The sequence below is a fragment of the Carassius gibelio genome, chromosome A3 (assembly GCF_023724105.1).
Source record: "Carassius gibelio isolate Cgi1373 ecotype wild population from Czech Republic chromosome A3, carGib1.2-hapl.c, whole genome shotgun sequence".
NCBI lineage: Eukaryota > Metazoa > Chordata > Actinopteri > Cypriniformes > Cyprinidae > Carassius > Carassius gibelio.
The window spans coordinates 27,371,947-27,397,664 of record NC_068373.1 but is presented as its reverse complement, the minus strand read 5'-3'; the positions used below and the strand labels follow the sequence as shown (position 1 = coordinate 27,397,664).

Sequence of the window (25,718 nt, the reverse complement as noted above, 5' to 3'; positions counted from 1 at the left end):
AAATAGATAGACAGAAATATTTACAAAGAGGAAAGCAAAAGGGTAGGGAAAAAGATAGACAGAAATATATACAGAGAAAGAGGAAAGCAAGAACGTGTGAGTGCTACCAACATGCATTAAACTACTAAACTAGAGACAGATTGATTGTATAGCTGTTTGAAGACATGAAAGTTTATTAGTTTTGAAAAAAATCTAATTATGCATATGCAAATGTATTAAATAGATTTTAGGAAAAAAAATCTTTCATAAAAGAAAAAAAAGAAAGAAATGCACCTGATAATGAACTATAGGAAACAACAGACAAAGTTAAAATTGCTTGAGAGAAGAGGGTTTTCAATCTGGGGATGGAAAAGATGGCTAGCAGGTCCATAGAAAATTGAAATTAAATACAATTAAATAATAATAGAAAATAAAAAATAGTACATATTTTGACATTATTATGGTTTCATTTTGCTTTCTAAAGAATGATAAGAAACCATGAAATTTACCAGAATTATATACGTCAATTATATTTTATTATTTGATATTTACATTTTAGTAGGAAGCCCAGATTCATTTGGCATCAAAAAATGTAAAACAAAAAAACACCTCCTGGCATAGAATGAAAGGAAAGTGAGCTGTGTGTGTGTGTGTGTGTGTGTGTGTGTGTGTGTACCTGGTCGATGGCGTAGACGTAATAGAGCGGCGACCCAGGTTGATGTTGTAATATCCTGGACTGTCGAGGTCGGCCAGAGAGAAGTTGGGTCCGGTTGCTGTGGCAACTGGTGCTGAATTAGATACAGACAGAGAGAAGTCAGATTAATCAATCCCATCATCCATCTCTGTTCTCATGACAACATAATAAAACATTTCTTCATGTCAGATTTAAGTATAACAGAAATCATTGAAGGTTCTCCAATACCACAAGTTCATAAGTCTTTTTAGTTATTATAATCTTTTTTTTTTTTTGGAATAAAAGGAGTGTGTTTTATATATAAAGCAGTAATACCTTTATTCAACAAAGATGCATTGAATTGATCAAAAGTGACAGTAAAGAAATGTATGATGTAACAAAGGATTTATATTGCAAATAAATTATTTTGAAAGTTCTTTTGAACTTTTTATTCATCGAAGAATCCTGTAACAAACTGTACAATAGTTTCCACAACAAAATGAAACAGCAAAACTGTTTTCAACATTGATAAATCAGCATATTAGACTGATTTCTGAAGGATCATGTGACACTGAAGACTGGAGGAATGATGCTGAAAATACAGCAATATTTTCATATTGTTTTATTTGTAGGCTTTTTGGGGCTTTTTATTTGTGTTCCTGATATAATTTTTTAGGATTATAATAATAAGAAAAGCCTTTTTAGTATTTTCGGTGATTGTTCAGAAAGACGCTGCTCATGTTACTTACTCTGTGACACACGGACCAACTCCGCCACGTTCCATACGCCTGACGTCACGAAGCAGTCCTGGAAACTCAAGTGCCCTGGAGAGAAAGAGAGGCCAGAAATGAACACACACTACACCGACAAATTATACTGAAAAAAAAAAAAATCCTCATATTTACTTCTCTGCACCTGTCAAACACACGCACACACAAAATAAACTGGACTCAATTGTCATAAAAAGGCAGAGAGCATATAATTACAGTCTTCAGTTGGCATATGTTCTCCGTCTCGAAGGAATAACAGGCTACCCCGTACTTATGGTTAACTCCAAACCAGCTCCAATCTCAGCTGAAACTTAATGAGGACACTAAAATGCTTTATGTCATACTTAAGTGTGTGAGTGTGTGTGTAGCTGCATACATATATACAAACCTGTTTGCTTTCGCTGTGCATATGGGCTTTCAATATGTACTTTTGTGTGTGGGGGCAAAAAGGGTGAATGAGGCATGCTTCCACACCCATCTGTAGTGCTGGCTGAGGTCAGCGTGTGTGTGTGTGTGTGTGCTGGTTAACCGCAGCGAGGCCAGCACATGAGCTCAGTGTCACCAGCGCCGCAGCCATGTGGTTCCCATCAGCCAATCATGGAGTGATTTATGAGCGTTTCGCCATTCTCCGTGACAGCCAGGATAGCAACATTTTACTATAATAAACTCAGATGGAAATGGCTTTCGCGCACTCTCCGTGTTGGTGTGCATGGGACATTATTATGGTAAATAAGGCGGTTTACAGTATCAATCGGGCTGTATTTGTGTGTATGGAGGTCCAGGGAGAGTGCGGCTCTCCCACAGATCCATCTGCTGACTGGCAGGCGGAAAGGAAAATAATGGCTGACGGGTTGATTGTGTAGCGCTGGGATTTCATCACAACGTTTCCACCACTGCTAACCAGAGCTTACGCGCGCGCAGCCTTTACTGACAACTTCAGATGCAATTCTACTGAGGATTTAAGTGGACTACTTCTTAAACAATAAGGGCGCTTCAATAGTTTCTGCAGAGTTTAAGGTTCAGCAAAGAAAGAAGCTTGTAGAAAGCATGAATAATGAATTTGCAGTGCAGAAGAACCATTTTTAGTTCAACAGTTCAGTAAGCAATTCTTAAAAGAACCTTTTTTTAGTGTAAAGAACATCCCCTAAAGAACCTTCTTCCACTATAAAAATATTTTGTGCAATGGAAAGGCTTTTCATGAAACCAAAATGGCAATAAAGAACATATCCAAAATAGAAAGTTCCAAAAGTTCAATTTTTAGTTCCCAAAGAAGCTCTCAGTTAAAAGTTCTTAAAAGAACCTTTCTTTTCTTCTGAAGAACATTTCAAGAATCTGAAGAACCTTTTGTGGAATGTGGAATTTTGTGGAATTCCACCATGGTTCCATAAAGATCATTTCCATTGGAAAAAAAAAAAAGTTATTTGGAGTGGAAAAAGGTTCTTTAGATGGTTCTTCACTCAAAAACGACTCAAAGGGAGCAAACTTAGCAAACTGAAAAGGTTATATGGAGATATTTCAAAAACAGAGTTTGTCTGTCGAAATGGAGGTAGAATTTTTATAGTGTATTATTATAAGCATCTTAATAAACAGTTCTTTGGGAAACCAAGAACTCCTTCTTGGTTCATCAAGGCACATTTATTTTAAATTAAAATGAATTTGAGTAAATGAAGACTTTAATTTCTGGGCTGAATGGCATTTTAGAATCTTTGAGTGTGTAGTTGTGAGAGTGTGTGTGATTTTCATTTTGCTTGACCCACCATTGGGCGGAGGCTTGATGTCTGCTTCTCCTTGTTGGTTGGAGTTATCCGACTGTCCAGATTCTGCAAAGACGACAAAGAAACAGAGAGAGAGAGAGAGAGACAGGAGAGGGAAAAAGAGAGCAGATTAAACATGGGACGGCTGGGTTCAGTCCAAAGGTGCCTGAATCAATTAGCAGATGTAGAACATTCTATAGATTCTCTGCCAGCACATATTCACTGTAGCGCTGAGACGACACAGCTGGAAATGAGACATGCAAAATGTGCTCCGGTTCTGAATCATTTACATGATGTTACTAAATTGAAACCTTTATATCTGAAATCTGATGTTATTAATTGGTATCTGACTTATTTTTAAAAAATAATTTATAATAATAAGTCTCTTATGCTAACCAAAGCTGTATTAATTGAAAAAAAAACATTATCACTAATTAAAATAACTGCTTTCTATTTTTAAATATCTTAAAATGTAATTCATTTCTGCAATGCAAACTTAAATTTTCAGCATCATTACCCCAGTCTTCAAGGTCATTTGATCCTTCAGAAATTATTAAAATATTTTGATTTGCTGCTCAAAAAAATCTTCATCATCAAAGTTGTGAAACTGAGACACAGTTGTTCAGGATTATTTGGTGAATGGAACGTTCAAAAGAACATCTTTTATTTGAAATATAAATCTTTTGTAACATTAAACATTTTTGACTGTCACTTTTGATCAAATAAATGCACCATTGCTTAAAGTATTCATTTAAAAAAATAATAATAATCTTAATTAATGCTGTTGTAAATTTGATAACAGATTAACATTACTATGATTCATACTTTGGGTTGGTTAGTGAACAAATGTTTAGCTTTAAGTATTAAACAAAACAGATTTGAATAACACCTCGAATTACACGGATTTCAGAATCAAATTCTGCCTTGGTCGATAAACAAAGATTATAATCTATAATTTTATTATAAAAATATCAATATCTACACATAAACCACAAAAAAGTCTTTCGACCATGAAACAAGATCTTTATTCCGGCAATGTAGACCCCAGGTGTGTTAAAAAACACAACTGGACTTGATCAGTCGGGTCCAATGAAAAAACACAGCTTTGTGGTTTGATGTCACTGTTGTCCATTTTAGGCTTGAAGTTGTGCTGCTAATCTAAAATCTATAAATCTGCAAAATATACATCCGAGAGCAGCCTGGTGAAACCCAACTCTGCAGTATAGCTCATAAGATGTAGAAAAAGGCTGGTCCGCAGCCATCGAGTTGTTTGGACAATGTCTCCTTAGGCCTTTTATCTTAGAAAGTATAGCGATCTTGGAGCAAGACCAGACCCATGCGGCTGTTTGAATTGGCTGAGACTCACTAACCCATTTTTTCTATATGCACTGAGGTTTTGATTAACTATAGACTTTAAGAGGAAAGTCACTTAGTTACTTTGCCCTTCCCGTTCAGCCTGCTGTGAGTATTGATGAATGTTTCATCTCTTTAGCCAATCATACTTAGTGTTTTTTAGCATGTTTGCTAGTTGCTAGGAGGTTTCTGGATATTCGCTTACAAGCCCAAGTCAAAACAGTCCACACTTCTGTGATATTCTGGTCTCTAGATTTGCCTTGAAATTTAGCAGTAGTGCTATTTGGCCTTAGATTGCACCGCTAATTATGTGCCGCAGCAGAATGTGGTTTTAAAAACCTACACTATACGTTTTGAAGGAAAAAATGAACACGACAGCCCCCTCTTTCCTTCTTTTCTCTCTCTCGCACCCCCTCGTTCACTTGCTGGTGCTGTTGTATGGAGTCCTGGCAGCCATCTTAACGCTTGGCAGCCATCTTAGCATTGGCGGTACTAGAGCATTCCAGCTAGCTTACAAAAGCACCCACACACAGACGCACTCCTCTCAGAGAGAGAAAACCTCTCCACCAACGCGCTATACACTAAAAGCCTTGCAAATGTAGGTTATTTTCAGCTACTTGTGTTAAATTGCTAATTGGGGGGGGGGTATCAACAGCCGCCACAATTTTTTTTTTTCCCGCAGAAGCACATGTAGCTGATACTGTGGGCTTTTAAGTAAATGTGCTTTATTCAACTCTAACTATAGGGAAATGCTTTAGTCAAATGCAATCTCATTTTAAGTGTTACATATCATATTAGTATACAAAAATGACCATAGTGTGGCCTCGTGTAGCCATACCTTCAGACCGACATCAGAAGGTCTGGAAACCTTGGCCGCTTTGAATGGCAAGGACCGCCCAAGAGGCCATATGACTGACAGATAAAGCAACCAATCACTTTTCGTTTTTTGCTGCGTCATGTTTAGGGGCATGGAAATGTCCCTACAATAACAGACTGTGTGTAAAACTCATTTTAAAGATTCTTAGCCGCAAACTTTAAATATTTCACATACTTAAAAAAAGAAAATAATTTAGCTAATCCTGATACGCGCTTGTCATCACAGCTGTAAACATGATGGCTTTATTCTAACATGAGAGGATTTGGTGCCAAGGCATCTTTGTTTCCAGGTGGAATGTTAAAGAACGCTTGCACATGTCTCTCAGAAATCCTGTATAATTCACCCAATCCGATGACGACTTTGAAACTCCCGAATCGTTTCCAGTTTTGTGTGCCGTATGCATCAGATGTCCATAAGCATGACGTCTGAGGCTGAGACTAACTTTAGTGATACCATGATGTAGTGATGGTAACAGTTTTTTAAATGATTTAAGGGGGCTTTTTACCTTAGTCCACCTAAAAATCTGATTAAATCCTAAAAAGATTTATGTAATTATGATATTAAATCAGAATGAATAAAAAACAAACAAACAAATAACCAACCAACCAACCTTTGAAATTACCATAATGTCATGGCCACAATGACCTAAATGAATGAATGAATGAATGGTATTAGCCAGTGTTATGTAAGTGTGACTGAGATGTATTCGTTTTTATTCATATTTTTAATTAGTTTTAATTTTTATATTTTTCATTTTCATTTTAAAGTAAAAAAAGTAAAAAAAAAAAAAGTCTACAGTTTTTAATCATTTATAATATATTATTATTAGTAGTATGAGTACATCAAGTTAAACAAAAAATGAGAAATGCTCTGTCTAGATGATATAAAAGTATATTTAAAAAAGGGCTTTAAAAAAAGAAATTCTGTCATGTAACATTTTACATTTTATTTTCAAGTAACTATTTCAGTTTTTTTTAACTTTCGTGAACACATTCTTCAAACCTGATTCTGGTAGCCATGTGCAGGCCGTAACTGATCCAATCTGATTGCATTCTAGACTGTGAATAGAATTCTATTCATACAAATTATTCCATTTAGTTAATTTTAATAACCAATGGATTCTATGAATTCAAAATATCTACAATTCGTATTGATCAGCACCCTCTAATGGTGTGGATGCATGAAGCGCAGATTAAGGAGACGTCTCAGATGACCTCCAATCCAATTACATGGGACATTAGTGAAGCTCACTATGCAGAACTGGACGCGAGTTAATGAGAGAAGCCGCGCTATTGGGCTCAGACAAAACGCAGATGAGCAGGGGGCCAGATCATCAAAACTCAAACACACAAAGGAAAGACTGTCCATTATTAGAGCACAGACTCCAGCCTACGGAGTCCAATAATCACCGTTATCAGCATGCAAACGCAAACATACACACACATACAGTATTGTTCAAAATAATAGCAGTACAATGTGACTAACCAGAATAATCAAGGTTTTTAGTATATTTTTTATTGCTACGTGGCAAACAAGTTACCAGTAGGTTCAGTAGATTGTCAGAAAACAAACAAGACCCAGCATTCATGATATGCACGCTCTTAAGGCTGTGCAATTGGGCAATTAGTTGAAAGGGGTGTGTTCAAAAAAATAGCAGTGTCTACCTTTGACTGTACAAACTCAAAACTATTTTGTACAAACATTTTTTTTTTTCTGGGATTTAGCAATCCTGTGAATCACTAAACTAATATTTAGTTGTATGACCAGAGATTTTTAAAACTGCTTGACATCTGTGTGGCATGGAGTCAACCAACTTGTGGCACCTCTCAGCTGTTATTCCACTCCATGATTCTTTAACAACATTCCACAATTCATTCACATTTCTTGGTTTTGCTTCAGAAACAGCATTTTTGATATCACCCCACAAGTTCTCAATTGGATTAAGGTCTGGAGATTGGGCTGGCCACTCCATAACATTTATTTTGTTGGTTTGGAACCAAGACTTTGCCCGTTTACTAGTGTGTTTTGGGTCATTGTCTTGTTGAAACAACCATTTCAAAGGGCATGTCCTCTTCAGCATAGGGCAACATGACCTCTTCAAGTATTTTAACATATGCAAACTGATCCATGATCCCTGGTATGCGATAAATAGGCCCAACACCATAGTAGGAGAAACATGCCCATATCATGATGCTTGCACCTCCATGCTTCACTGTCTTCACTGTGTACTGTGGCTTGAATTCAGAGTTTGGGGGTCATCTCACAAACTGCCTGTGGCCCTTGGACCCAAAAAGAACAATTTTACTCTCATCAGTCCACAAAATGTTCCTCCATTTCTCTTTAGGCCAGTTGATGTGTTCTTTGGCAAATTGTAACCTCTTCTGCACATGCCTTTTTTTTAACAGAGGGAGTTTGTGGGGGATTCTTGAAAATAGATTAGCTTCACACAGACGTCTTCTAACTGTCACAGTACTTACAGGTAACTCCAGACTGTCTTTGATCATCCTGGAGGTGATCATTGGCTGAGCCTTTGCCATTCTGGTTATTCTTCTATCCATTTTGATGGTTGTCTTCCGTTTTCTTCCACGTCTCTCTGGTTTTGCTCTCCATTTTAAGGCACTGGAGATCATTTTAGCTGAACAGCCTATCATTTTTTGCACCTCTTTATAGGTTTTCCCCTCTCTAATCAACTTTTTAATCAAAGTACGCTGTTCTTCTGAACAATGTCTTGAACGACCCATTTTCCTCAGCTTTCAAATGCATGTTCAACAAGTGTTGGCTTCATCCTTAAATAGGGGCCATCTGATTCACACCTGTTTCTTCACAAAATTGATGACCTCAGTGATTGAATGCCACACTGCTATTTTTTTGAACACACCCCTTTCAACTAATTCAACTAATTGCCCAATTGCACAGCCTTAAGAGCGTGCATATCATGAATGCTGGGTCTCATTTGTTTTCTGAGAATCTACTGAACCTACTGGTAACTTGTTTGCCACGTAACAATAAAAAAATATACGAAAAACCTTGATTATTCTGGTTAGTCACATTGTACTGCTATTATTTTGAACAATACTGTACACAGCTACTGCATCCAACAATGTTCATGCTAATCCTTATCTTCCCGGCACACACAGTCAAAGGACCCCTGAACACACCATGCCAAAGATACTGGGCGACACACATGCACACACACAGTGCCAGTGTTTTTAACATGACAAAAGTGTCTTTATAATACTCACTTCTTGAGTAAGTTTTAAATGAAAAACCATTGTTTGACAGGGTATTTAGAACTATTACCATCCCTAAACAGCAAGTGTTGATCATTCCCACACTCTTTTCTTAAAAGGCGCCATCTAATGACTAATTTAGCATGCAAATATTCATAAATGACTGCACTTGTGAGAGCAAAAACATTATAATAACAATATGTGTTATTATAATCATGATTTTGGTTTGTTTTATCGTTGTATATGTAAACTAAATAGGCTTGACCTATAGGATCTCTGAAAGGTTTTCATTCTTCACTTTAAGAATCATGCTTTGTGTCAGTGAGCAGAAAAAACGAAAAATCCTGAACATTCAACTTTGGCACAAACTTGTCCTGCACCATTTGTGATGTGACTTTTACTAAGCGATGAGATTAATTATAGTTTATGATGGATTAACCGCTCGATTAACACACAAAACACATTACAGAAACACACTAAAGATCTTCTTGGCATCACAAAGAAATATTATTTTAAATATTTCTATTCATCAAAGAATCCTTTTTTTTAATTAAGCGGCACCTACGATTGTACGTTATGATTACGTTTTTTTTTACGATTGTAATGATCAGAATCTTACAGTTTTTGCTGTATTTTTATTAAATAAATGCAGCCTTGGTGAGCAGAAGAGACTTCTTTCAACTTCTTTACTGATCTCTTTTGAAAGACTGTTAATGTGGAAAGTAGAAAGGGTCATTTTGAATTATACTAACTTCAAATGACCCAAATGTATCTTTGAGAAAACAAAAGATGCAAAAAGAGAAAACATTACTTCTCTGTGTGTGTGTGTTTTAGTTGGAGAGTCATGTTAGATCCCCTGGATTCAAACGTCATGGCTTATGATGACAAATACATAGAAAAAGTATACAGCATGAAAATGTGCAATGCATTTCCCTGAAGAAAAAAAAACAAACAAAACAAAACAAAAACCCAATGCACGCCTCCACACCTTAGGTACACACTCACACACTCACACACACACTGTGGTGCAGAATGAAGAGGCAGCACAGCTTTTCCAATTGGGTTTTGCTTAAGAGGTTTATCGGTATGTTGCTAAACATTCTGACCTTTTTTTTTTAATCCGTAATGTGCTTAAAATGTTCCAAACCCTCCTAATCCCCACGGCGATCCCACACAGATGTTCTCTGAGCTCTTTTATTGGACTTTATTTGAGTATTTGCCCCCCTCCACCAGCACTTATTTATTCATTTCCTATCTTATGAAAGCACACTCCATCCTGTGCCCACACCCCCTCAGCCATGCGTTTCCCAGCAGCCCCTGCAGCGAGTGAAATCAGGCAGCTTTTAAAAGGGGTCTATACCTGGCCCAGACCCCCCCAGCCCCCAGACATGCGTTTATAGATTAATATGTATGTGGATGCTCATGGGGGGCGGATATGAAATGTGAACGTGTAATGTGGCAGGTGTGTTTGGAGTTTGCATGTATGCGTGTGCATATGCACATGGGTATTACAGTAGGAAACTGGGCAGTGTTTTGTGTTTCCTCTGGCTGATATATGCCTGTGAACGTGTATGTGCATTTGTATGCGTTTGGGTGAGTGTGTGCATGCTGTTGATGCAATCGCTGGTCGCACACATTGCATATTAAACATGTACATAATTACAATATGCATATCCATGCTAGAGGGAGATTTAAAAAATGAAAACTTGGTCATTGTTTATTTACCCTCAAACCCCTATGACTTTCTTTCTTCCATGGATCTCAAAAAGAGACATTTAGTACAATGTTCAAGAGGCACTTTTTCACACATTGAAAGTAAATGACGATTAAAAGCCACCCACATGAGTATTACTCTATATTAGCTTTTGTAACTCATAAAAATTAACTTACTAAGAGGAACAGTGACCACTCACACGCTCATTCACACTCATACTTTTAATATCCTAATGATTTTTGGCATAAAAGAAAAATTAATAACTTTGATCCACACAATGTATTTTTGGCTATTGCTAAAAGTATACCCCAGTGACTTAAGACTGGTTTTCTGGTCAAGGTTTACAAATGTTATTGCACTTTTGTTCACATAGCAGTACTTATAAATGAAAAAAAGTTCAAAATACACTACTTTTGAATGCATTATTAGTTTTGAGCATAATGCGATTCATTGTGATTCAACAATTTATTTATTTATATATATATATATATGTATATATATATATATATATATATATATATATATATATATATATATATATATATATATATATATATATATATGTGTGTGTGTATATATATATATATATATATATGTGTGTGTGTATATATATATATATATATATATATATGTATATATATGTGTATATATATATATGTATGTGTATATATATATGTATATATATGTATATATATGTATATATATACGTATATATATATACGTATAAATATATATATATATATATATATACACACGTATATATATACACACGTATATATATATATATATATATATATATATATATATATATATATATATATATATATATATATATATATATATATATATATATACATAAGATAAATAAGTCATGACAGCATATGTTTTCCCATTAATTTAAATTAACCAAAATAATTTATCCAATTTCAGCTTCATTTTTCAAGTGATACGAGATTCAACTCAACTCATATTTTAAGTTGAAATGACGAGTAAAGCCATTTTGATTCAACTTAATTTAAGGCAGCAAATGTGAGTAAAGTGAGTAAATGATCACAGTGTTTTATTTTTGAGTGAACTGTCCCTTTAAGGCACACAAATGGAGAATCTCTATGTTTTCTGTTTACGCATGTGTGTGTGTGAGTTTGTCTGGCCTGGGTCATGCCAAAGAGGAGCAGGTGTGTAGGGATCTGCCCTGCATCGTCCACTGCCCATCTGTGTGCCCGTCTGTGCCCGCTCCGTGCCAACTACACACCCGGCACAGCACAGAAAGATGGCAGAGCGGGGAGGGGGAATAGAGACATTCGCCACAGCAGCTTTAACGCAAAAGAAACGTGGACACACAGTATGGCTGAGAAATGAAAAACTGGATAGGGAAAAAAAAGAAAAGAGAGGAAGTTGGCGTGCTGCCCATCTCTTTCATGTTCTGTCCTCTTCTCGTCTGATTAGAGATATGTAACCAAGCAGCTGGCAGGGATAGACGCAGTCTGTCGCTCTCAGAGGATAACGGCCAACGTCTAATCTATACATTTACTGTGAACACACATCAAACACAAACACACACACACACCTTATCGTAATCTAATCCATTTACTATCCATGCAAAACTGAGTCCAGTTTCAGCTGCACTTTTTCACACAATGAAAGTAAAAAGTAATCCACGTGAGTTTTACTCTGTGTTAATTCACACATCTGTCTGTGGGTGTTTGTGCTCTGTGATTTCAGCAATGTCGCCACAATCTGGAGTCTAAAACTTCCATCTGTATTTACACTGATGGAAATGCTGACAGTTATGGATGCTGTACAGTATTTGTGTTTGGGGTGGAAAGAGCATCACAATAGTGATTCTGATCAAATCCGAGTGTGGAAGGGTGTAGTGACTCTCGGCAGCCACCAGAGAGTGAAGGACTCCGGAAAAGAGGGTTTGCCGTCCTCAGGAAGGTAAAATGCTAGCACTGTGAGCACTGTTGTGTGGATTCTCAAACAGCGCTGATTGGCCATTGTGTTCACGCGCTCAACAGATCTGCCTGTGATTGGCTACAATGATAATCACTTCACTCTCTTCACCGAGCGCTTACACGGGAGCGATGAAAGCCATGTCTATCAGTGGATCAGTCTATGAGCAGATATATTAGGGATTCAAGCTGTTCAAGCTGCACTTTTTCACACAATGAAAGTAAATGGTGACAGACGCCATAAAAAGCCATCTACACATGTTTTACTCTTTGTTAAGTCTTCTAAGCCATAAAAATGTACTTAATTTTGACATTTATGAGCTGTAGAGACAATTTTTATGGTGCTTTAATATTATTTTTGGAGTTTGACAGCTTGTCAAGGCTTGTTTTTATGTTATACACACACACACACACACACACACATTTTTTAAGTCTCTTATGCTTCCCAAGGCTGCATCTGTTTAAAAAAGCACAGTAAAATAAAAAAATACAGTATAAACAAATGTTGTGAAATGTTATTACAATTTAAAATAACTTATTTTAAATATCTTTTAAAACGCTATTCATTCAGGTGAAGCTGATTTTTCAGCGCTAGTACTTTGGTGTGTACGCTTTTTAAATAACAAAGAAAAAACTTTAGACCAGGTTTGAGCTGGTCTATGGTACAGTCTATTTTCAGCTCCTTAAAATAGTATTGCAACAGTAATGCTCCTGAACACACCTGTATTTTAGACCAGCACACCCTTGGGTGCAAAAATGAGCGCAAATGCATTTGCTAATTAAATGACGTGGCGCTGGATGGGAAAATGCGAATGGCGCAGGACTGAAACTAGCAAACACACTTGTGTTGCGCCTTGCGTCGCATTGAACCGGGTGAATTATATGGTGTATTAAATGTCTTTACTGTAACTTTTGATGAATTTAATGCATCTTTTGCTGAATGAAAAAAATGATAATAAATGTAAACATTTGAACAATATTGTATTTCCAAAATCTAAAATTTGATCATACATTTTTTGCTAAACAAAACTTTCTGAAGGAAATGGGAGGTTTTTTTTCAGCATGTTGCTATTCAGTTGATATGGCTTTTTTATTCTGTTTATTTTCAGGGTATATACAGCAATCCTTAAGTTAAATTTACTACTTTTTAATACCTTTTTTACTACCTTCAGAATATTTTTTAAAACCATCACGACACTGAATTGCAAGTGTTAATCAGCGACCTTTCTATAATTTACACAGATTTTTTACTTTTTACAATAAAAATAAAACCAATGCCATTCTTTATACTTATTGTGTTTAAAGTTTTTCTACAAGTTATATAATTATGAAAAACAGTAAACAAGTTTCCCCCAAATTTAATTTGTCTTTTAATTTATGAAATTTAAACATTTTATTTTTGGTAAATAAAGGGGATTTGCTATTAAAATTAAAACATGGAAGAAATATTGTGATTTTTTTATTCAAAAAATAAAGTTTTTTAATTTTTTTCAACAGTAGTAGCAGTATCACATACATTTTACTAAATAATAGTAATATTTCTAGCACAATGCCCTTATGTAAAAATTTACTTTTAGGCCTAATGAATGCATATTTGTCATTTTAACTGAACTTAAGACTGGTGGTGATGCTTAAGATATTTTTGGTCATTGAGGGTTTCTGTAACAAAATAGTAATAGATCAAATTAATTATTATTAAAAGATAATACTACTACTAATTCTACTATCATACTAATGTATATACAATGCACTATTAATTGATGAGCTGCTGGGTTCATGAATATTAATCACGTTGTCTGCGTTCGGTCAAACTGATTTGCTGAAATCAAAACAGGGACGGTACTAAATCAGCGCCAGCCAATGAAATTGCCATTAGCTCCGCCCACTACCGGAGAAACCGGTGTGTCTTCTGCTTGTTTGAAAATGAATATGAATAATTCTAAATGAACTCCGTTATTTTGACAGGAGAAGACAACAAAGAATAGTTTACATATAGCGTGTTGATTCAGCGTGGTAAGACTCTCGCTCTCTCTCTCTTTGCATGTGTGAGAAACAGCGCTATCAGTAAATCTATTAGAAAACTTGCATTTGCCCATGAAGACGACGATGGTTGTCCAGTCTTTGAAGATATGCCTTGAAGCAAGTCTAAAATAAAACGGAAGCCAGCCACTTCTGTTGAGCGCGCAGTGTTCTGAGATGATGCCGAACGCCCACTGAATATGACGTCAGCATCAAACATACGTTGAGACGGAGACGAAAGATCTTTGATTATCTGCCCAGATATGCTAAAGCCCATATTTAAACGAACTAACGCGAACGCAGATAGAATTTCAATCAGAATAGGACACCTGATAGTCTGAAAAAATAATACCTAATTTGGAAAAAAATAATACCTCTGAGACCACATTTAACACTTTTAATGGCCTTAAATTTGACTATTTTGATTTATCACTTTTTAATACTTTTTAAAACCCCGCGGACACCCTGATTTTATCAACTGAAAATTTTAAATCCGATTGTTTAAAAATAAATAAAGCAACAGCAGACCTGTATTCATCAAAACACATGATTCTTGTCTGTTGTACAACAAATTATTTATCAAAGATTTCTACTTAGGGTTCATACTGAGTGTTAGAGATCTGAACGCCTTAACACACACCATTAATAAATGTTAACTTTGTAAGTTTGTCTGGACGACTGTTTTCATGTGAGAGATTCATAATCACAGAAAAAGGATTTCAGAAACTACAAATCAGGCTCAACGTGAAATAATGGGGTTCTGGGATGACTGTTTACAGGCTGAAGTATGCTAACAAGTCAGCTTGTATATCAGAGTATAAAAGATGTGAGGATGATATGAGCGTGTATGCATGGATCATGTGAGGCGGGTTTTGCCAAAAAGAGAGATTGAAACCAAGAGAGAGAGAGATACAGACAGGGAGAGATAGAGACGTGGCTGAGCTGTGGGAACGAAGGATCTTGCCAAGAAAGTGGAGTAGAGGGAGTGTAGAAGGAAGAGTGAAAGAGAGATGTGTTGGCTGAGATCACAGACACTGAGAAAGAGAGAGAAAGTCAGGGATGTTGTCATCCATCCACACAAGAGCGAGAGAGGGGCAACAACCACAATGTCCAGCATTCACACCCTGACCTCATGTGTTTGCATCTTCAATTCGGTTTATATGGCTCACCCAGGGGATTGTGGGATTCATAGTAAACAATTATACATACATGGGTCAAAATGAGAAATCCTATTTCGCTGTCTGCATCAGATTAAATTTACAGAATTGATTTTACACAGAAAGCATATTAAGTGCAAGTAAAGTGTCTACTTCAAATAACCTTTGTTAAAATCTCAAAATATGGGTGAAATAATGTTCAATCTTCATTTATCGTAACAGGATATATTTATGTAAAAATTAAACACTTATTCTGACCAGTAATGATAAAAATACAGAAAATAAAAAGTGATAATACTACATTTTATTGCATTTTAAATGGATAAAAAAGATATTGCTCACAAATGGGTAAAACCTAGCTGTTTGAAGGAAAATTGGTAAAAGATTACATAATTTTATTATAATTTTTATTCATTTATTTTAAAATTTTGTATTATTATATTTGTGTATATAATGATAATATTAAATACAACAGTTAAATTGAAGTCATTTAAACAATTTAAATATATAAGTTTAAATACATTTACATTTAAGTTTTTTATATTTGTTTTTTGTAACAAATATAACACCAAAACAAAAGTAATATATATAGTAAGTAGCAGACACACACACACACGCGTGCACGCACACACACACACACACACACACACACACACAAACACATTCATGTGCATTTGTGTGTATATAATAAAGTTAGATTATATTAATTTAAATGTAATTCATTTTAAAGTATCCATTCCATAAAAGCCACATCCAAACAACATCTTAATAAAATAAGAAAAATAAAATTGTTAACAACAGTAAATATAACACCTGTCATTTATAAAGCTAATTCAGTCTAAAGAGTGCTGTAGAAACTAAATAAACATGCAGTAAATTCTGCTGCAAAGACACTGGACACACACATTAAGTAACGCACACTGTAGCTGGTTACTTCACATGTCAATCAGATGCTCTGTTCCAGTGTAAACGAACACTTCTTGGCCAGAATCAGATGTAAAGTGGACCAGGCTTTATGCTGAGACTCTACTCTCTCTTTGTTTCAGGAAGTGCATCTGGTTTTCCTGTGAGGTCGTCCCTCTTCATGCACACACTATGAAGTACCATTCAAATAACATTTCTCTCAAATGTATCCTAGTGCGCCATCTCAACAACAAACAGAGAACAACAACACAACCAAAACCCAGTGAACTTACACAACTATACAATTAAAGCCATGAAATCCAAAGCAAAATGACTGCGGCAGCTGAAAACCCTTGCTGGAGAACCGGAGTGGATTTATTTGGGCTGCTAAATGCTCAGATAATCACTCCAAACTGAGTGGAGGTGTTTTACGAGCGCTGTAAAACTACACACAAACACATAAAGGAACGGCTGTTAAAGAACGCATGTGCCTATTTTAGCTAATGAGGGCCTGAATAGCAGAACGAGACATGGGATACATCCGACTGTGGTATGAAAAAATGAAATAGATGATACTGTAGTTAAACTAGAGCTAAGATATTAGACAATTAATTAACTCCATAACATGCTAATAAAACAAGTCGTCTACTATAGTAAAGGTTTTTAGGAGGATAGGGTCTTTAAAACACATTTTTGAGCATTGAGAATAGCATTTGTCTGACAATTGGATAAATTTACACTCTTGCTAATGAACCAGAATTTATAAAATATAAAAGACTAATAATATTGACTTATAACCAGTTTTTAAACCACTTTTTTTTTTCATCATACTAAACCTAAAATTAAGATGAAAACTATTAAATACAGTTTCTGAAGCTGAAATAACACGTTTACTAAAATCTAAAACATCAATTATTTGATGTGATTGAAGGCCTTTGAATCTCAGTGAGATGAGACATCCCACCTGCAGATGGCGATATAGTGTGAAAAGTTTTTTCGACAACTGAACTAAAAATGGAGAAGCAACAGATTGCGTTCAAAAAAATGTTGCAGTTGTGTCCAAGCATTATCTCATGATCTGATATGGTGAGCAAATAAACACGTCTAGACTCTCTATTTTCTTTAAAAGCCTAAAGTTTCAGCCAGGCCCGCACACACACTCACTTCCTTTAGTTACGTTTCCTTGTATCCTAGCACAGAAAGATTAGCGGCACCGTGAGAAAAACACACGAGCCGAGAGCAGCCAGACCTCTTCATGAATGTAGGAACGTGAGAACAGGACATTTTCCTCCATCTCTCAAGAATTCGGCTGAAAACGAGTCGTTTACTTTCTTAAGCATGTGACTCTAATGTAAAGTTTGATCCTTTATCAAAATAAAATAAACCAACTTTACTAATTATTCAATTTTACTTTGAAAAACATTATGGAAGCAAAATGGGTCGGGAACAAGAAAAACCATATTTTTGCACCCTCAAGTGGCTTAAAGTAATTTAAGGAGATCCGTTTTGTGCGTGTTTCAGCTTTTAGCGGCTCACCATGGATCCTCGAGCTAATAGATTTCCATCATCTATCAATCCACTTATGAAACTGAACTATTGTAATCTAATCCGGTCTGTATGGGTGCAGAGTTAAGCCTGTATCTCATCGGTCTTTGGACCTGTTGGAGCAGATAAGACGTTAATGCTCTCAGCTCGTTCATCAGGACGGCACCCCCGCGATAAGAGAATATTAAATCAGATCCCGTGTCAGGAGGTCATGCGTCAGACTCATCCCGCTCATAAACAGCAGGTTAAATCTCTCCGTCTGTCTCGCAGGAATGAGGAGTGCTGGCAACACACTCGCTGAGAGGAAACAGAATCCGACAGGAGGAAAAGTGGGAACTGAAGAACACCTCAGACCCAGAAGATCCATCACCGTCATCCTACAAAACACCTCGCTTCATCTTGCAACAAATGCTCTTATCTATACAAAGAAAGTTGATATGCGTTTTTCCATTCCACTGCGCTACTTTTCATTGTTTTTCTATGTATATATGTGCTAGATGGACATGTTTGACCGTCATGTACACGTCTCACATTCTGCTACATCCCGCACATGACACGAGGTTCTGAAAACATGAAGCTCAAGTTAAAGGAAGTTCAAAAACGAGGCCTTGTGTTTTTCTTCCCCATTCCACTGCCCACGTCTTGTGTTTTTCAAAGCAAAAATGTTCTGTGTGATTGACCCCAACGGCTGCAAAAAAATATTTAATTGCAATTTTCTTTCATTACTGCAAAAGTTTTATTTGGTTTTGGGTGTACTGTCCCTTTAAGAAGCTCAGCCTGGAAAGCCAATTCAATCTGAAGTGCACAAATAAACAAGCCCATCTCGCTGAAGAAACACACCTCGAGCAATTTTACCAGCTAGATTAACGAAAGCACAAAGTGTTTCTCAGCGCCTGGGCGGAGGAGAGTCTGAGGAACTTTGGGAGCATGTTGACAGGGTGGAGAAAGACAGGGAGAGAGAGACAGACAGAGAGACAGAGGTATATGTTGAGACGAGGGTCTGCATCTGTTTGGCTCCTGCTCCATCGGAGTCTAGTGTTTCACTCTACGCCTCTGGGATCTGCCATTCCAGCCAACGCTTTATGAAAAACAGCTTTGGAAAGACAGAGATTGGAGAGAGAGAGAGATGGGAGGACAAGGTGGTGAGACTAAAACAGGAAAAGCAGAGGAGGCGTGAGGGAAAGTGATGGAGAGAGAGAAAAAGTAGGTGGAGGGATGCGACAGCAAGACAGAACAAGAAAAACAGATGAAGATGCAGAGAGACGTGCATGTGTGTGAGCAGAGATCTGAATGAATGAAATTAAATAAAACTGACGGGCCAGAAAATCTCAGGAGCTACATAGTTCATTATAATCTGCTGAATTTTCTGCACTTATTTTGAGGGAAAACCTGCGGAATTCTGGATTTTTTTTCTAAACTGACATTTTGTGGAATCGAATTCTGGGACAGAGTTAAACGTGCTACACACTTACTGCTAGCTAAAAACATGATAAAACTAGCCAAAATGTTTAATAATTAGCATTATTCACATGATCAAAGTATCTTGCGATGAGAATAAAATACTAGTCTGTCTGTTGGCAGAAACTTCAGATTATACATGCTTGGGAAGAAACTAAGTGCATGTTAGCAATGCTAAAAGAAAACTAAATTACAACTTACAAAACTACAGTTAAAAACCTTTTTTTTTTTTGTTAGCCTGCATGCTTCATGTCGTGGGTTCGCATCTCAGTGTAACATGTGCCCAGACCGCAAAGAGGTACTGTGGTGAGAAATGATGCAGAGGTTGATTCTGTTGCAGGCCTTGTGACTTTCCAAGAATGATCTCATCTGAAATGATCCAATACGACATTCTCAGTTTAACTTCAGAACTTCAGCATCTGTATGAACATCCATCTTCCCAGCGGCAGAACAAGATGAGTGACAGGCACTTGACCTGGAGATAGATGGTCCGATTCTTGTGTGATGCAACTTTATGAAATTATGTGTAATGTGTCATTTTGATTATCTAGATCAGCACTGTACTAATCTGTATTCCTCTTGGATTAGAAATAAATGTTTTCATTCATGCTGCCTGCGTTTATTCTCACCTATAATTCTGAACCAGATATTTTTCCATGTTTTTTTGTGTCCTATATGCATCAGACGTTTAGCCAACGGTCATGGACATGACGTCTGAGGCTGAGACTAGTTGTGTCATATACAGTAATCACAATTTAGGGACAAACTTTGCTTCCCCCCCAATCGTACAGTTCTGAAGAGTACACATGCACAACCTATGTTTGAGTGTGTAATGTGTGTATATATATATATATGATAAAATTGCAGCCCACAACGCAGGAAATGGGAAACTTGGCTGAAATGCACTCAGATAAAACAAACTGCAGAGAAAGAAATCGTGAAATCCAACTTTGTGACTGAGTGAGCGTATTTTCATGAAGCTTAGACAGAAACAGAGGAAATGCATGATGAAGAGAAAAGTTTATAGCAGAGAGATGGGAGATACAGTACACACACTGAAAACCACTGTGATAAGGGACTGGAAAAATCAGACTGCAAAGGTTGGAAATGTACTTCGTTCATGATTCACTTCTGGCTCCGACCCTGTTCCTCCCTCTCTGCTCTCTTCCAGTACCCTCATTTGTCTTTGGGCCTCTTTTTTTTTATCCCAACTATGTGTATTGGTCATACATACTAGAGATCTATTAATATAAAAACCAAAGCATGAAACATCAAACCAAACACAGAACATCACCATAAGCAGGAGAAGAATGAAAGAAATGGAGGGAAAAAATGCAAAGAAAAAGTGATAGCCAGCAATTATGTCTTGCACTGGATAACTGATTTACAGTGTAGTCTAACAGATCTTTAAGAGACATTATATGTTAGTTGATTTAGTTAGTTGAGTTTAATATTTTTAAAGAATGTTTTTAAAATGCAACATGGACATAAAATGCATAAATATGCATTCAAAATGCAAATATAAATATACAAAATAAAGAAAGAAATGGCTTTACATTGAGCTGAACTATTTAAATATGGTTAAATATAAATATTACATAATATAAACACAGCATATATAAATATACTGATATAAACACTACAAAACATATTGTTTCATTGTCAGTTCATGGTACATAATGCATTAATTGTTAACGCAGTGGCTTTGGTGTGAGGCTCTGCTCTTGAACTGAACTCAAACTCATCTCCAGGTTGTCTGAGCCTTGAGTTGATGTAAGCAAGACCTCCTGAAGACCTCGATATGTCTCTATCACTCCCTCCTAAGCTCTGTGCTGACCACCCTGATGTCTTTCTGACCAGGTCAACAGCCCCTGACGCTCACATCTCCTCCTCTTCATCCTCTTCTTACAAACCTAATCCCTGCAGCTTTACATCTTAAACCATCCAGAGCTTGAGCACTTGAGATGTGAAAGAAATTAAAAACGGTTCTTGAGTGTACAAGCTGAATCAAACGACATGAGTACTTCTCATCTAAACACTCTGAAATACCCAACTATCCCATCCTCTCTCTGCACCAGTCAGATTGCTCTCTTTCACTCATTGCCGCATGTGACATGTCATCGCTGCTTACTAGAACGCTTCGTTATATTAAATTTACAGGTTCTGGCCAGGTGGACCAGAGGGCCGCAGGAACACAAACTGGCTGTGGTCAGTCAACCTCACTTAAAGTCACATCAAATCAGCTCTAATGAAGAAAAGAGCTGCCTGCTGCACACACACACACTTACTGCATACCTATAATACAGTACACATATTTCAGGATAAGGAATAAGTTAATGATCAGAAATTTCAGAGAATGTTATGAAACAGACAAATAATGGCAAGAAGTGTTCATTTTATCAATGGAAACGTCGAAATTTGTGGTCTGAAAAAGATATGTTAATGTTTTATAATTAATACTTCTTGAAGCAAGGATCCATTAAATAGCTAAAACGTGAGAGTAAAGACATTCTTAATGTTGCACAAAAAAAAAAAAAAAAATCCAGCTTTGATAATCAGAAACCTTTCTTAAGCAGCAGATCAGCTTATTGATATGATTTCTGAAGGATCATGACACTGAAGACTGGAAATTCAGCTGTGCATCACAGGAATAAGTTATATTTTAAGATATATTCAAATGGAAAACAGATATTTAAAATTAAAAAAATTATTTAAAATTAATTTTAAATTTAAAAAGTATTTCACAATACTAGTATTTTTACTGTAAGTTGTTCAAAGACAATAAGTATTAACAAAAAGGCAAGAAAGGCTAAGTAGAAATGTAGTCCCTCTGTGTGTACAGTGAAGAAATTATAACCCATGATCTGCTTTCAGTGTCATGAATGTGTTTACTACTGTCCTGCCTGGCGGCCTTGTGGATGTCTGCGCTTGTTTCTGAACACAGGCAGTGTTAGGGTTCTGGAGACAACCCAAAGCCCTAAACTTAAATCCACTGGGTTATGTAAGGTAAAGCTCTAAATCTCCCAATGCCTGATGTTATATATTACTGTAATTGCAAATGAAAAAAAATCCCTGAGGAGGAAGAGGGAGGAGGAGGAGCAGGGGGGTCCAGAGAAAGAGCTCTGCTAACGCAACAGGTTTGGTGATGACCTACTTTTAGCCCACGGACAAGTCTTCAGCAGGAGGAAGTTAGAAGGAAAGAAGAAAAACTCATCCTTGTGTTGTTGATAAGGTATTTTTGGAGGCCATTACCGATAGTCGATCACAGGAAGCAGTATCTGCTAATATGATCACCGATATTGATCTTTTTAAAGTCTTTTTTTATTATGTAGAATTATTTATAGTAATTCACCAATCAGGATTTTCACAGACGGTGATTCAGTTGCCGCTGCTGCACGTGCTAATGATTGTTAACCTCATTCTTCATGTGCATTATCAAATTAAATGCAGCGATCCGAAACAGTGAATCTAATCACCATTCAGGCAAAAGTTCACTTCAAGAATGACCACATGACTGACATGATCCTATCGCTAGCACACACATGAGTTATTCTTATCAGTTATTCTTATCTTATCAGCAAGCATTTCGGCATCATTTTTTTTTTTTGGTAATCTGCCTATGTTCACATTTGAAGCCTTTATTTTGTGTTAATTTGTGTGTACATTTTCCATTTAGAATATGAAGCCACGCCCATTTTCCTGTTATAGGCCACACCTTCTGGTGGCACTCAGCCTAAACAAATAGAAAAAGCCCAACCAATAATAAATGAAGATCATATTCACGCCATATGCCTCTTGGATGATTGTAAACAAGTAATGAGAAAACAGGACATTAGTGTCTACACGCTGGACCTTTGTGAATTACATTTTTTTGGAGCCGGTGATTGAGTTAAGTAGTCTAAAATGTCACAAAGAGGTAAACGATCACAGTCTGGTGTGCTGACATGAAGAAAGTATCCAATCAGCGGCTTCATTAGGGGAACAAGAGAGCTTCATCATCATTAAAGTCTCCTTCAGAGCTCATCTTGCCTTCTGGACGGGATAATTCACCATGTGATTTCACTTACGGTGGATTACGCCTCACATTCAAATGGAAAGAAGATCCAGCAGAGGTCTGCCTGAGCCCTCATTTCTCTCATCTCGTCTTCTCGCTCTCCGTTGTGGGAGCCGCGAGATGAAAAAAGACTCTCATGTATATTTTGCCCTTGTCTTAAATTGCACCATTTTCCAAACTGCAGATGTGGGCAGCTGACCGCAGCTATACCTCCGGATCGGCCGCTGTCAGTGAGGAAATACAACAGGGAATGGAAAGAGAAAAAAAAAACACTTCCCATCTCATACTGTATAAACAGGACATCTACACATAAAAAAGATGTAGAGAGAAAGACTAGAATATCTAGTGCACTTGAGTTTCTCCAACACTTTATTATTTCTTTGTTACTATCACCCTGACAGAGCTTTGGCAATGTTACAGTGAAGCTCTTCCAACTGTAAGGAAAAGGAAAAGTGTACAGTAAAGTTTAACTGTAGGAAAGAATGTTCAAGAAAATTCCAAAAAGAAAATGTGAATTTTTGAAAGAAAGATAGAAACAAGGTTTTTCCTTTTGAATGCTTTCATGAAATTTATAAAAGGAAGAGGAAGTTTGAAAAAGTTGTAAAGAGTTTGAACAAAAAAAGAAAAACGAAAATAGAAAGACATTCAAAAAAAGTTTGAAATGATCAGTGATACAGGAGGAAAGAACGCTCAAAATCGTAAAAGAAAAACTTTAGAAGTTTGAAAAAGTTTGAACAACATTTGAACGTTAGTTTGAACAAAGTTTGAAAAAGAAAGTTTGACAATTCTTAAAGTGTAAATAGAAAACGTTCAAAAGAAAATTTTATATGAATAGAAGAAAACAGAAGAATTGAATTAAAAAAAAACATTTAAAAACTGATAGATTAAAATGAAAACATTTGAAAAAAAGTTTAAAATACTTTTTAACAGAGTATGAAAAAGTTTGATAGAAAACAAAAACGGTAAAAAATGTAAAGTTTGAAAGAACAAAACAACATTTAAAAAGTTTAGATAAAATCAAGTGTTTTCCTTTCAAAATTACTCAGTTTAAAATAAAATAAAGACCGAAAGAACGGAGGTTTGAAAAAAAGAATGTTCAATAGAAACTTTGAAAAAGAAACAGCAAAAGAAAATTTCCTTAAATGTGTGAACGCAATTTGATTATTCTTCTCTTTCTGCTTGACTACTGTCCTTAACACAGCAACAGTTTGAAGAAAAGCTAGTTAAACTGTCAACATTTATATCTAGCTATCTGAATAACATCACAGCCGGTTTCACAGCACAGACATCTGAAACGAAACACTACCGGCTCTTTCAGTACTTTCACCACAGTAATGCAGGAAAGCATGTTAAGAATGTATGACAGGGCCCTATTTTTTTTATTGTTTTGTTTTTTTACAGCCATAGAGTTTAAATGCCATCAGATTTCAAGCAGGTATGAAGGCAAATCAATGAAGATTGCGCTGGCACATGACTGACGTACAGTCTCAGACCTGGGGCTGCTATCAGATGAGTGCAGAGATGCCGGATGCAGGTCTGCCCTGCTGGAGTTAAATTAGCTTTCAGAAAAGCACACTGGAAGCTTTGAGTCAATAGCGCAGTGAACACTTTGTTTCTAAAGAACGACTGGGCAAAGCTGAGCTTTGAGAAAGACGAGCGTCTGCATTGAGAATGCAGTGAAAAGCTTCATTACGCCCATACAACAGCAGCTACAATAGATCTGTCTGCCGCTTCAACACAAGGTGTCTGACAGCAACTCAAACGCAGAACGTCTCATTCAGGTCAGAGAACGGAGGCAGTTGGGAGAATCAGCTAGGACTACACAATATCTCTGTCTGACTCTCAGTGAGTGGAGAAAATCTGTCAAGAACAATCTACACTGTAATTTTTTTTTTTTTTTATAAATAAAACTGGAGTATGTTTTACAAGAAAATACCATTTCAGTTGTTCTACTTGTTTCTACTATTTAATGTAATGTACAACTTGGTTTGAAACTGTGAATTTTACTAGAAACTTGAGTGAAAATGTATTTATTTCTATATTTAGTTTTTTTATCATTTGAAAAGAAGAGTTGTTGTACCATAAAACATTTCATTTTCATGACATAAGCACATTTTCATCCTCATTTCTTATTACTGTAATGCAAGCAAGCAAGCAAATGAACATAAATAAATAAATAAATAAATGATGAATTCAGGTAAATTATGAGAATTTTTGCAGTTAAGATGAGGAAAATGGCCCAATTATTCTTAAATAACCCAAAATTATAGCAAAGTATTT

General features: G+C 36.3%; 1 protein-coding gene across 7 annotated transcripts in view; it reads right to left on the bottom strand.

The window, feature by feature from the left end:
- The window catches only part of LOC127954857 (nuclear factor 1 X-type-like), a 159,100-nt gene that overhangs the window by 26,169 nt on the left and 107,213 nt on the right, over positions 1–25,718 (bottom strand). For all 7 annotated transcript variants that reach the window (XM_052553413.1, XM_052553414.1, XM_052553419.1 and 4 more), the window contains 3 exons: positions 3,180–3,242; positions 1,402–1,476; positions 656–767 (listed from right to left, as the gene is read on the bottom strand). In XM_052553413.1, the coding sequence (XP_052409373.1) occupies positions 656–767; positions 1,402–1,476; positions 3,180–3,242 (250 nt within the window). The remainder of the gene's footprint in view (positions 1–655; positions 768–1,401; positions 1,477–3,179; positions 3,243–25,718) is intronic.